Here is a 12,218-nt window from a genome sequence, read left to right on the forward strand (position 1 = left end):
ACTACACAGAGTCAGCTGTGAGGAGCTGAGCAGCCCCCTGTGTGAGAGCCCCCGCAGTGTGTGTGAGAGCCCCCAGTGTGTGAGCCCCCAGTGTGAGAGCCCCCAGTGTGTGAGAGCCCCCCCAGTGTGTGAGAGCCCCCCCGTGTGTGAGAGTCCCCAGTGTGTGAGAGCCCCCCCAGTGTGTGAGAGCCCCCAGTGTGTGAGAGCCCCCAGTGTGTGAGAGTCCCCCCAGTGTGTGTGAGAGCCCCCAGTGTGTGAGCCCCCAGTGTGAGAGCCCCCAGTGTGTGAGAGCCCCCCAGTGTGTGAGAGCCCCCAGTGTGTGAGAGCCCCCAGTGTGTGAGAGTCCCCCCAGTGTGTGAGAGCCCCCCCGTGTGTGAGAGCCCCCCCGTGTGTGAGAGCCTCCAGTGTGTGAGAGCCCCCCTGTGTGTGAGAGCCCCCAGTGTGTGAGAGCCCCCCTGTGTGTGAGAGCCCCCAGTGTGTGAGAGCCCCCAGTGTGTGAGAGCCCCCCGTGTGTGTGAGCCCCCCCGTTTGAGCCCCCCGTGTGTGTGAGCCCCCCGTGTGTGAGAGCCCCCCAGTGTGTGAGAGCCCCCAGTGTGAGAGCCCCCCAGTGTGTGAGAGCCCCCAGTGTGTGAGAGCCCCCAGTGTGTGAGAGCCCCCCAGTGTGTGAGAGCCCCCAGTGTGTGAGCCCCCAGTGTGAGAGCCCCCAGTGTGTGAGAGCCCCCCAGTGTGTGAGAGCCCCCAGTGTGTGAGAGCCCCCAGTGTGTGAGAGTCCCCCCAGTGTGTGAGAGCCCCCCCGTGTGTGAGAGCCCCCCAGTGTGTGAGAGCCTCCAGTGTGTGAGAGCCCCCCCGTGTGTGAGAGCCCCCCCATGTGTGAGAGCCCCCAGTGTGTGAGAGCCCCCCCGTGTGTGAGAGCCCCCAGTGTGTGAGAGCCCCCAGTGTGTGAGAGCCCCCCGTGTGTGTGAGCCCCCCCGTTTGTGTGAGCCCCCCGTGTGTGTGAGCCCCCCGTGTGTGAGAGCCCCCCAGTGTGTGAGAGCCCCCAGTGTGTGAGAGCCCCCCAGTGTGTGAGAGCCCCCAGTGTGTGAGAGCCCCCGTGTGTGAGAGCCCCCCAGTGTGTAAGAGCCCCCGTGTGTGAGAGCCCCCCAGTGTGAGAGCCCCCCAGTGTGTGAGAACCCCCCCGTGTGTGAGAGCCCCCCCGGTGTGTGAGAGCCCCCCCCCGTGTGTGAGAGCCCCCCCCGTGTGTGAGAGCCCCCCAGTGTGAGAGCCCCCCCAGTGTGTGAGAGCCCCCCGTGTGTGAGAGCCCCCCCGTGTGTGAGAGCCCCCCAGTGTGTGAGAGCCCCCCGTGTGTGTGAGCCCCCCCGTTTGTGTGAGCCCCCCGTGTGTGTGAGCCCCCCGTGTGTGAGAGCCCCCCAGTGTGTGAGAGCCCCCAGTGTGTGAGAGCCCCCAGTGTGTGAGAGCCCCCGTGTGTGAGAGCCCCCCAGTGTGTAAGAGCCCCCGTGTGTGAGAGCCCCCCAGTGTGAGAGCCCCCCAGTGTGTGAGAACCCCCCCGTGTGTGAGAGCCCCCCCGGTGTGTGAGAGCCCCCCCCGTGTGTGAGAGCCCCAGTGTGTGAGAGCCCCCCCAGTGTGTGAGAGCCCCCCCAGTGTGAGAGCCCCCCCAGTGTGTTAGAGCCCCCCCAGTGTGAGAGCCCCTGTGTGTGAGAGCCCCCCCATTGTGTGAGAGCCCCCCCAGTGTGAGAGCCCCCCCGTGTGTGAGAGCCCCCCGTGTGTGAGAGCCCCCCAGTGTGTGAGAGCCCCCCCAGTGTGTGAGAGCCCCCCAGTGTGTGAGAGCCCCCCAGTGTGTGATAGCATCCGGGGGGACTGCAGGGAGGAAGGGGCAGCAGGGAGGACGTACCTTGGCGGAGAACTTGAGGTGAACTTCCGCCTCGTCTGCAAGACTCTTCTTCACCTGTGCCCACGCCTCGCCCAGGGAGCTGCAACAGGAAGGAGATGGTCAGACCGGAGCGAGCCGCAGGGACCTGATGTCTGGGACCCCAAGTCTTGGGGAAGTGCCCAGCAGCGGAGATCACAGGCTTGGATGAGGCAGAGGCCAGGCACAACACAAACTTGAACGTTATGTTTCAACCCAAGCCGTCCCAAACGGACCGGAGCAGACTGGGGAAATTATCCCCAAACCCAGAGAACAGGGGCCGGGGACACAAGGAAGGCAAAGTGCAGCGGGTGGGGGCAGGGGGCTCCGTAGTCACCCCATGCTTCCCGCCGCCCCTCCCTGGGCAACAAGGGCACAAACACCTGCTGGTAAGCCACAGAGGGAGGACAGGTGCCCTCTCAGGGAACAGCCCTTCTCAAAGAGAAGGTGCCATGCCTGCAGGCACACCTCCACAGCCTGGCTTCTAGGAGGGGCCAGGGAGGGCCGTCTGGGTCTCGGACCTCCTAGGGCCTGCCCACATGATGGCAGAGGCCCTCCGTCTTCATCAGCAGGAGTACGGCCCTCCGCGGGCACTGGTCCCGGGCTGTGAGCCTGAGCAGTGGGCACAGCTTCGCCGGAGAATGGCAGAGCCTCCAGGCGAAATCACTTTCCACTCCAAGACCTTCCAAGTGGAAGCTGGCTCCTGAAGTTCCCTGGGACTCTCACCTCCCCCACCTCCCCGGCGGGCCCCGGGACCTCGTTCAAGACCTCTCTGCTCAGCCCTTACGCCCGAGCTGAACGTTCAGTTGACTTCATTTCATCCAAAAGCCACTTTCCCCGAAGACTTCATTAAACTCGAGCGGCGAGAGCGGATTAAAAGAGCACGGAGCGAGGCTTCTGGTCTTGAGCGGAGAAGCGAGCGGCTGAGAACCGCCCAGCAGGACAGAGCGGACCCCTCCCACCGCAGCCCAGGCCTCTCTGCCGGCGGTGCGGGCTCAGGCGGAGGTGAGTGTTCGCAGGAAATGACCGGCTGACTGCAGCCAGGAGCCTGGCAGCAAAGGAAGGTCCCCGTGGGTGATCCCGGCAGAGGAGAGATGGAGTGAGAAACGGGGCAACCCAAGCTATTGACATTTCTCTCGGCCTCCAGGGTCTGAGCTCCAGGGGGCTGTGCTGGGACAGCTCTGGGTCGCCTGGCTCCTCAGCTGACCTGGGAGGTGGGCAGGAGGCTCAGGGCAGGGGAAGGAGGGGTGCAAGCAGATGAGCTCTCCATGTAGACATGGGAATAGAACACCATCCAGCAACAGACTCAAGAATGCCAAGTCCTCAGTGGAGGTCGGACAGTCTTTTAACGAATGGTGCAGAGACCACTGTATATCATGGGAAAAGGGGATCTTGACCCTGACCTCAGCCACACACACGGATGATCTCAAGAGGGATCATGGACCTCACGTTCAAGTCCACACTAGACAAAGCTTACAGCGGCAGTCCCAGGAGCACTGGGAACTTGATGAAAGGGTCCCTGCAGCTGAGCCTGGGGAAGGTGACATGATAGCCCACAAGCCCAAAGGCCCTGGGTAGCAAGGACTGGGAATCTGCACATCCACCATCAGCAGAGCACGTGGTCAGTCACTGGCACAGTGACACCCGTGGTGGCCTGAGAATGTCATCTGAGGGCCGTTGGGAGGACAGGAGAGGAAGCCCAGTTCCAGAATCAGGACAGTGTCCTCGTCCTCACCTCCGGGCTGGGCATTCATTCCCAGGTGGGAGGATGTCACTAAACATTCGATCAGTCTGTCTGCACTGACACATGCCCCATGCACCCCTCCCAGCATTCCAGGCCCCTTGGAGCCACTTTAGAATTAAAGCAATTTAGAAATTTCCCCATTTGGAGAGGAATCTTTCATCTGGTAAGATGTTAATGAAAAAATAAAATAAAATCAGAGCTATAATTCTATTCCAACATACAGACCAAGACGGGGACACCGTACACATGCAAAGCAGTGTTGTCGAGCGCTCTGGGGAGGGGGCCCGTGAGTATGGACCCCTGACGGCGTCCACAGGGAGCAGTCTGTGTGTGGGTTAGCACGTGTGTGCACGGGTTAGCACGTGTGTGCGGTAGCGATGGGGCACGTGTTCAGGCTGGAGGTAAGCGGCGTTGATGCATGCATGTGAGCGTGTGTGTGAGCGTGTGTGAGCGTGTGTGTGAGTGTGTGTGAGCGTGTGTGTGAGCGTGTGTGTGTGAGCGTGTGTGAGCGTGTGTCTGTAGAAGTGTGTGTGAACGTGTGTCTGTATGAGCATGTGTGTGTGAGAGTGTGTGTATAGGAGCGTGTGTGTGAGCGTGTGTGTGAGCGTGTGTGAGCGTGTGTGAGCGTGTGTCTGTAGAAGTGTGTGTGTGAACGTGTGTCTGTAGGAGCGTGTGTGTGAGTGTGTGTCTGTAGGAGCGTGTGTGTGAGCGTGTGTGTGTGTCTGTAGGAGCGTGTGTGTGTGAGCGTGTGTGTGAGCGTGTGTGTGAGTGTGTGTCTGTAGGAGTGTGTGTGTGTGTCTAGGAGCGTGTGTGTGAGCGTGTGTCTGTAGGAGCATGTGTGTGAGCGTGTGTAGGAGCGTGTGTCTGTGTGAGCGTGTGTCTGTAGGAGTGTCTGTAGGAGCATGTGTGTGTGAGCGTGTGTCTGTAGGAGCGTGTGTGTGTGAGCGTGTGTCTGTAGGAACGTGTGTGTGAGCGTGTGTAGGAGTGTGTGTGTATAGCAGCGTGTGTGTGAGCGTGTGTCTGTAGGAGCATGTGTGTGTGAGCGTGTGTGTGAGCGTGTGTGTGAGCGTGTGTCTGTAGGAGCATGTGTGTGTGAGCATGTGTCTGTAGGAGCGTGTGTGTGAGCGTGTGTGTAAACGTGTGTCTGTAGGAGCATGTGTGTGTGTGTGAGCGTGTGTGTGAGCATGTGTGAGCATGTGTCTGTAGGAGCATGTGTGTGTGAACGTGTGTCTGTATGAGCATGTGTGTGAGAGTGTGTGTATAGGAGCGTGTGTGTGAGCGTGTGTCTGTAGGAGCGTGTGTGTGAGCGTGTGTGTGAGCGTGTGTCTGTAGGAGCGTGTGTGTGAGCGTGTGAGCGTGTGTCTGTAGGAGCATGTGTGTGTGAGCATGTGTCTGTAGGAGCGTGTGTGTGAGCGTGTGTGTGAGTGTGTGTCTGTAGGAGCGTGTGTGTGTGTGTGAGCGTGTGTGTGAGCATGTGTGAGCATGTGTCTGTAGGAGCATGTGTGTGTGAACGTGTGTCTGTATGAGCATGTGTGTGAGAGTGTGTGTATAGGAGCGTGTGTGTGAGCGTGTGTCTGTAGGAGCGTGTGTGTGAGCGTGTGTGTGAGCGTGTGTCTGTAGGAGCATGTGTGTGTGAGCATGTGTCTGTAGGAGCGTGTGTGTGAGCGTGTGTGTGAGTGTGTGTCTGTAGGAGCGTGTGTGTGTGAGCGTGTGTGTGAGTGTGTGTCTGTAGGAGTGTGTGTGAGTGTGTGTCTGTAGGAGCGTGTGTGTGTGAGCGTGTGTGTGAGCGTGTGTCTGTAGGAGCATGTGTGTGAGCGTGTGTGTGAGTGTGTGTCTGTAGGAGCGTGTGTGTGTGAGCGTGTGTGTGAGCGTGTGTGTGAGTGTGTGTCTGTAGGAGTGTGTGTGAGTGTGTGTCTGTAGGAGCGTGTGTGTGAGCGTGTGTGTGAGCGTGTGTGTGAGTGTGTGTCTGTAGGAGTGTGTGTGAGTGTGTGTCTAGGAGCGTGTGTGTGTGAGCGTGTGTCTGTAGGAGCATGTGTGTGAGCATGTGTCTGTAGGACAGTGTGTGTGAGCGTGTGTGTGAGTGTGTGTCTGTAGGAGCGTGTGTGTGTGAGCGTGTGTGTGAGCGTGTGTGTGAGTGTGTGTCTGTAGGAGTGTGTGTGAGTGTGTGTCTGTAGGAGCGTGTGTGTGTGAGCGTGTGTGTGAGCGTGTGTGTGAGTGTGTGTCTGTAGGAGTGTGTGTGAGTGTGTGTCTAGGAGCGTGTGTGTGTGAGCGTGTGTCTGTAGGAGCATGTGTGTGAGCGTGTGTAGGAGCGTGTGTCTGTGTGAGCGTGTGTCTGTAGGAGCGTGTGTCTGTAGGAGCGTGTGTGTGTGAGCGTGTGTCTGTAGGAGCATGTGTGTGAGCGTGTGTAGGAGCGTGTGTCTGTGTGAGCGTGTGTCTGTAGGAGCGTGTGTCTGTAGGAGCGTGTGTGTGTGAGCGTGTGTCTGTAGGAGCGTGTGTGTGAGCGTGTGTAGGAGTGTGTGTGTATAGCAGCGTGTGTGTGAGCGTGTGTCTGTAGGAGCATGTGTGTGTGAGCGTGTGTGTGTGAGTGTGTCTGTAGGAGCGTGTGTGTGAGCGTATGTAGGAGCATGTGTGTGTGAGCGTGTGTCTGTAGGAGTGTGTGTGTGAGTGTGTCTGTAGGAGTGTGTGTGTGAGCGTATGTCTGTGGAGCGTGTGTGTGAGCGTGTGTCTGTAGGAGCGTGTGTCTGTGTGAGCATGTGTGTGTGAGCGTGTGTGTGTGAGCATGTGTGTGTGAGCGTGTGTCTGTAGGAGCGTGCATCTGTGTGAGCATGTGTCTGTAGGAGCGTGTGTCTGTAGGAGCATGTGTGTGTAAGAGTGTGTCTGTAGGAGCGTGTGTCTGTAGGAACGTGTGTGTATAGGAGCGTGTGTGTGAGCGTGTGTCTGTAGGAGCATGTGTGTGTGAGTGTGTGTGTATGAGCATGTGTCTATAGGAGCATGTGTGTGTGAGCGTGTGTGTGTGAGCGTGTGTGTGAGCGTGTGTGTGTGTGTCTGTAGGAGCGTGTGTGTGTGAGCGTGTCCGTAGGAGCATGTGTCTGTAGGAACGTGTGTCTGTAGGAACGTGTGTGTGAGCGTGTGTCTGTAGGAGCGTGTGTGCGTGTGAGCATGTGTGTGAGCGTGTGTGTGTGAGTGTGTGTCTGTAGGAGCGTGTGTGTGTGTGAGCGTGTGTGTGTGCGTGTGTGTGTGAGTGTGTGTCTGTAGGAGCGTGTGTGCGTGTGAGCATGTGTGTGAGCGTGTGTGTGTGAGTGTGTGTCTGTAGGAGCGTGTGTCTGTAGGAGCGTGTGTGTGAGCATGTGTGTGTGAGCATGTGTGTGCGTGCGTGTGTCTGTAGGAGCGTGTGTGTGTGAGCGTGTGTCTGTAGGAGCGTGTGTCTGTAGGAGCGTGTGTGTGTGAGCATGTGTGTGTGAGCGTGTGTCTGTAGGAGCGTGTGTCTGTAGGAGCGTGTGTGTGTGAGCGTGTGTGTGTGCGTGTCTGTAGGAGCGTGTGTGTGTGAGCATGTATGTGTGGGCATGTGTGTGCGTGCGTGTGTCTGTAGGAGCGTGTGTGTGTGAGCTTGTGTCTGTAGGAGCGTGTGTCTGTAGGAGTGTGTGTGAGCATGTGTGTGTGTGCGTGTGTCTGTGTGAGCGTGTGTCTGTAGGAGCGTGTGTCTGTAGGAGCGTGTGTGTGTGAGCGTGTCTGTAGGAGCGTGTGTCTGTAGGAGCATGTAGGTGAGCATGTGTGTGTGTGCGTGTGTCTGTAGGAGCGTGTAGGTGAGCATGTGTGTGTGAGCGTGTGTCTGTAGGAGCGTGTAGGTGAGCATGTGTGTGTGTGCGTGTGTCTGTAGGAGCGTGTAGGTGAGCATGTGTGTGAGAGTGTGTGTCTGTAGGAGCGTGTCTGTAGTAGTGTGTGTCTGTAGGAGCGTGTAGGTGAGCATGTGTGTGTGTGCGTGTGTCTGTAGGAGCGTGTAGGTGAGCATGTGTGTGTGAGCGTGTGTCTGTAGGAGCGTGTAGGTGAGCATGTGTGTGAGAGTGTGTGTCTGTAGGAGCGTGTGTGCACAGCATGGCAGGCACAGGCCTGGCTCGTTCAGCTGGGAGCATATGGGGCGCACATCAGCAGGACGCAGCATCCTTGGCAGCAGCCCAGGTGAAGAGGCGGAGGCGGGGGCGGAGGCGGGGAGACTCTAGGGCAGCACTCCAGTCCCAGGGCGTGCAGATACCGGGGAACCCCCCTGCCCCGGTCAGTGGCGGGGCAGCTCCTCCGTGCTCCTCCTTCCCGCCCTCCTCGCTGGCCCCGTGCACGGAGCGGGAGGGCCCCCGAGATACCCTCGTCAGTGCCTGTGGAAGAGCGCCCTGCCTTCTTGCTGTGGCCTGCGGCAGGCGGGTTGGCGAGAACCATCCGGAGGCGGCCTGTGTCTGCACTGTGAACCCATGAAGAGGCCACAACCAAAACCACATTGGGTTGGCAGAGCCCTGGCCCCTGAGGGACTTCGGGCCCTGCTGGCAGACCTGGGCTTGTTAGCGTCATGGCTGTCTGGGAAGCCGGCCGTCTCAGGACAGAGTGCCTTCCGTCCCTCCCCGGGCTCACCTCCCCTGGGGTGGGGGCTCAGACTCTGCACCGGAGGGAGGTCGGACCAGACAGAGGACCTCAGCGACCTTCCAACTCCAACTTCCCAGCCTTCCTTTTTCTTATTGAGGTGAAATGCACACGACATAAAATCGACCATTTCAACGAGACCAATCCAACGGCGTTTAGTACATTCGCCACATTGTGTAGCCAGTGCCTCTGTCTGATCCTGAACTGTTTCTATTACCCGGCTACGGACTGAATGTTTGCATTCCCCTAAATGCCCACGTGAAGCCCTGACCGCCCAGTGTGATCGCTGTCTGGAGATGCGCCCTCTATAACAGAAGCTGAGGTCACATGAGGTCATGAGGGTGGGGCCCAGATCCGACAGGATTCGTGGCCCTACAGGAAGAGACCCTGCAGAACTTGCTCTCTCCTCGCAGGGAAAGGCCACAGCAAGAAGGCAGAGTGCTCCCACCAGACACCAACCCTGCTGGCACCTCGAGGCTGGACTCCCAGCCTCCGGAACTGTGATAAATTACATTTCTGTTGTTTAAGCCGTCCAGTCTGTGGTATTACATCAGATGAATACATATCCCACCAGAATAAACCGCATGCCCATTAAGTAGGACTCTCCACTCCCATCCTGCCCGCCAAACCCAGGGAACCACCGGTCTTCATTCTGTCTCTGTGAATTTGTCTGGTCTGGATTTTTCACACAAAGGGAACCATACAATAGGCCACTTTTGTGTCTTGCTTCTTTTACTTGATCCACAAAGCAGTATGGTTCAGCATCCATTCCTTTTTTTGGCTGTGCAGTATTCCATCATACGTCCGTACACCCAGTGTGGCCACACCATAGTTTGTTAACCCATTTGTCCCTTGACAGACATCTGAGTTATTTCTACCTTCGGGCGACCATGAATCGGGCTGCCGTGAACTCGCATATACATATATTTGCATATCTGTTTTCAATTCTTTTGGGTATAAACCTGTGAGTGGAGCTGCTGGGTCCTACCGTAGTTCTAGGGTTAGTGTTTTGAGGCTCTGCGGAGCTGTGCCCTATGGTGGCTGCACCATGTTACCCCCCATGCCACCCCCAGCAGGCTGGAACTCTCTTAACAAGACAGAGCAGAGAAGGCTGCAGCCTCCCTTCCACTAGGGATCCTTCTGTGGCTGGGAGGGTGCTGCTGAGCCTCCTCCCGCAGCCCGGGTCCCACGCACGGGGGTCTGGGCAGTCACAGCTGGAAGGAGAGGGGAACCTGAGCTTCAGGCCAATGGGAGAGAATTCTAAACCAGGGGCCATACGTGGCACCTCTCCCGCCCGGTTTCCTGCCAGCCTGCCCTCAGAGAGAGAGAAGCAGAGGTGGGTGTCTGGGGTCTGGTGCCCAGCGGCCAGGGAACAGGGCAGAGGGGTCCCGACACGCTCCAGCAGGTGGCAGGAGGCCCTTGGCCCCAAGAGATAACCTAGAGCATTTCTGCCCACACCTTGGGCATGGGCGCCCACCTTGAGCCAGGCCGATGAGACTTCCCCATGCCCTGGGCCCAAGGCAATAGTCGGAGACCGGCAGAAAGGGATCCCCCTGCCTGAGTTTCTCCTTTCCCTCCCCACTCCCACCCCCCTCCCCACTCACCCTTCCTCCTGGGAGGCCAAGGAGTTCTGAGAGAGCTTAGCTAAGTTCTTCGCATAGTCTTCTTCAATCTTGATCCTGCAGAGGGAGAGAACCGGCACACGTCAGCTCTCCCGTGCCGGACTGTGTGGCTGACCGGGAACCCCAGACCAGAAGCTCTGAGCGACAGTCTGTGGCTCTCGTCTGTCTGTCTGGCACCTAGTAGGTGCTTAGTAGATATCCGCTGAACGAATGAATACACGAAATTGTCCGAACCTCTGTCGCCCCATCTGCAAAATGGGCTATTCCCAGCTGCCTCCCTGGTTGTGAAGATGAAACTGTCATTTGCACAGGTCCTGACACAGAGCTGGACACGTGGAGACCCTTGCAGGAATGACTGTAACTCGTGATGGACCACAGAGATGTCCAGTGTTGTCTGCTCCCTCCCAGCCCCAGAGCTCTGGCTTTAGACCCTCCAAGGTGGCACCACTCCCGTGGAAGCAGAAATAGAGCCCATCCTTACCATCTCCCAGCCCCCCCCCCCCCCACGCCTCTAACTATTTACCCTGCAGGGCACAAGTATTTCCATGGAAACCAGGCAGTGCCCAGAGCTGGCTGATTCCGTTTCCCCAGGGAAGGAAGTTGCCTTGGATTTTGCTTCCAGCAGGCCGGCCCCTGACACACTTTTCAGGGCCGTTCTCCGGGGAGAGCAGAGAGCGCTGGGTCTTATCTGGCGCACCCACCCCCGGGCCGGTCACTTGACAAATGGAAAAATCCCGGAGAGCTCCTGGGCCGCTCAGAAGCGGGGTCCCGAGGGCGCAGTGATGTGCACAGAGCGGCCTCACCCAGCCCCAGGGCAGCGTTGTGAGTCATAACCATCTCCTGGTCCTTTCACTCTGCCTGGAGCCCCCACCCTCCCAGGATGACAGGCATGGCCAGTCTGCAGCCTCCAGCCTGTAGCCAACAGACCTCTCTGGAAAGCAGGTCTACCCATGTCACATTCTCTACTGCCAATCTCTAACGGCCCCTCCGAGGACAGCCATGTGCACAGGCATGCAGCCCACCCATCTGCTTCCAGAATGTCACCTCCGGTGCCAGCGCCTACCTCACCTCCACCCCCTGCCAGCTTCCTTATGCTGAGACCCGCAGCCAGCCCCGGGTCATCTGCCCCCTGGCCCGGCCACTGCTCACTCCGCACCCCCGAGCCCACCTCTCCTGGCCCCGGAAGGCCCTTCCTCCGCGAGCCCAGCGGGGCCAAGACAAACCCCCTGTCTCAGGAAGGGCCAGAGCTCTCCAACAGTGGATCCCACTTCTTTGCAAACATGACATTTTTTTACGGAAGTATAAACCAGAGGCGTGTTCAGACATTGGCTTTTACAGTCGTTTTCTTCTTTGCCTGTTTATACTGTTGTTTGCTTGCACCTGAGCTGTGCAAACTCTCAATTCCCTACTCGTTTAATGGATCGGAAAATAAAGATTTCATTATGTAAATGGAAAATGGGGCTCCTAAGGAAAAGAGGTGCTTTAAGAGGGCCAAGAATTATTACTTGATGATTTTTGTTATAGTTGAAAAATAAATCATTTAAAAATATCTTGCCATTTATCATAAATATTTCCAGCATTCCCTGGAAACTCCAGATAGAAAGTTGTGTGTATGTGTGTGTGTGTATGTGTGTGTGTGGGAGGGGTACAGGTGTGTGAATGTGTGAGGTGTACTTAACAGGGTGACAGGACTTGGAGAGTGAGATAGAAAAGGAACTTCTTTTTGGAGCTTTTCACATTTTTTTCCAGTGAGAGTAGGGGAGGCAGAGAGACAGACTCCTCATGCACCCAGACTGGGATCCACCTGGAAGCCCTCTAGGGGGCGATGCTCGCCCATCTAGGGGGTTGCTCTGTTGCTCAGCAACTGAGCTCTTCTTAGTGCCTGAGGCAGAGGTCATGGAGCCATCCTCAGCACCAGGGGCCAACTCACTCCAATTAAGCCATGGCTGTAGGAGGGAGAGAGAAAGAGAGAGAGAGAGAGAGAGAGAGAGAGAGAAAGAAGCAAGAGGGGAAGGGGTGGAGAAGCAGATGGGTGCTTCTCCTGTGTGCTCTGACCAGGAATCAAACCTGGTACATCCACATGCTGGGCCAATGCTCTACCACTGAGCCAACTGTCCAGGGCAGCTTTACATATTTTCATCAAGCTGAATTTATTGTCTCCTTACCTATTTTATCTAAACTACTATTAGGATCGCTCTGCTTTTCATGATCAAATTACCTGACTCTCCCATTAGACTGAGCTCCCTGGGGTAGGAATGGGGCTGCATGCCTAGGTCCAGGACCCGGATTTGGTTTAAAGGTGAAATGAAAGGTCACACTCTCT

At 57.4% G+C, this 12,218-nt stretch overlaps 1 protein-coding gene across 8 annotated transcripts in view; it reads right to left on the reverse strand.

Annotated features, from left to right (window-relative positions):
- Window positions 1-12,218, reverse strand: part of GAS7 (growth arrest specific 7) — a 213,791-nt gene that overhangs the window by 19,344 nt on the left and 182,229 nt on the right. For all 8 annotated transcript variants that reach the window (XM_066264276.1, XM_066264279.1, XM_066264278.1 and 5 more), the window contains exons 8-9: window positions 9,878-9,952; window positions 1,889-1,967 (exon numbers count right to left, since the gene is read on the reverse strand). In XM_066264276.1, the coding sequence (XP_066120373.1) occupies window positions 1,889-1,967; window positions 9,878-9,952 (154 nt within the window). The remainder of the gene's footprint in view (window positions 1-1,888; window positions 1,968-9,877; window positions 9,953-12,218) is intronic.

The sequence above is a fragment of the Saccopteryx bilineata genome, chromosome 2, assembly GCF_036850765.1.
Source record: "Saccopteryx bilineata isolate mSacBil1 chromosome 2, mSacBil1_pri_phased_curated, whole genome shotgun sequence".
In the NCBI taxonomy this organism is placed as follows: Eukaryota; Metazoa; Chordata; class Mammalia; order Chiroptera; family Emballonuridae; genus Saccopteryx; species Saccopteryx bilineata.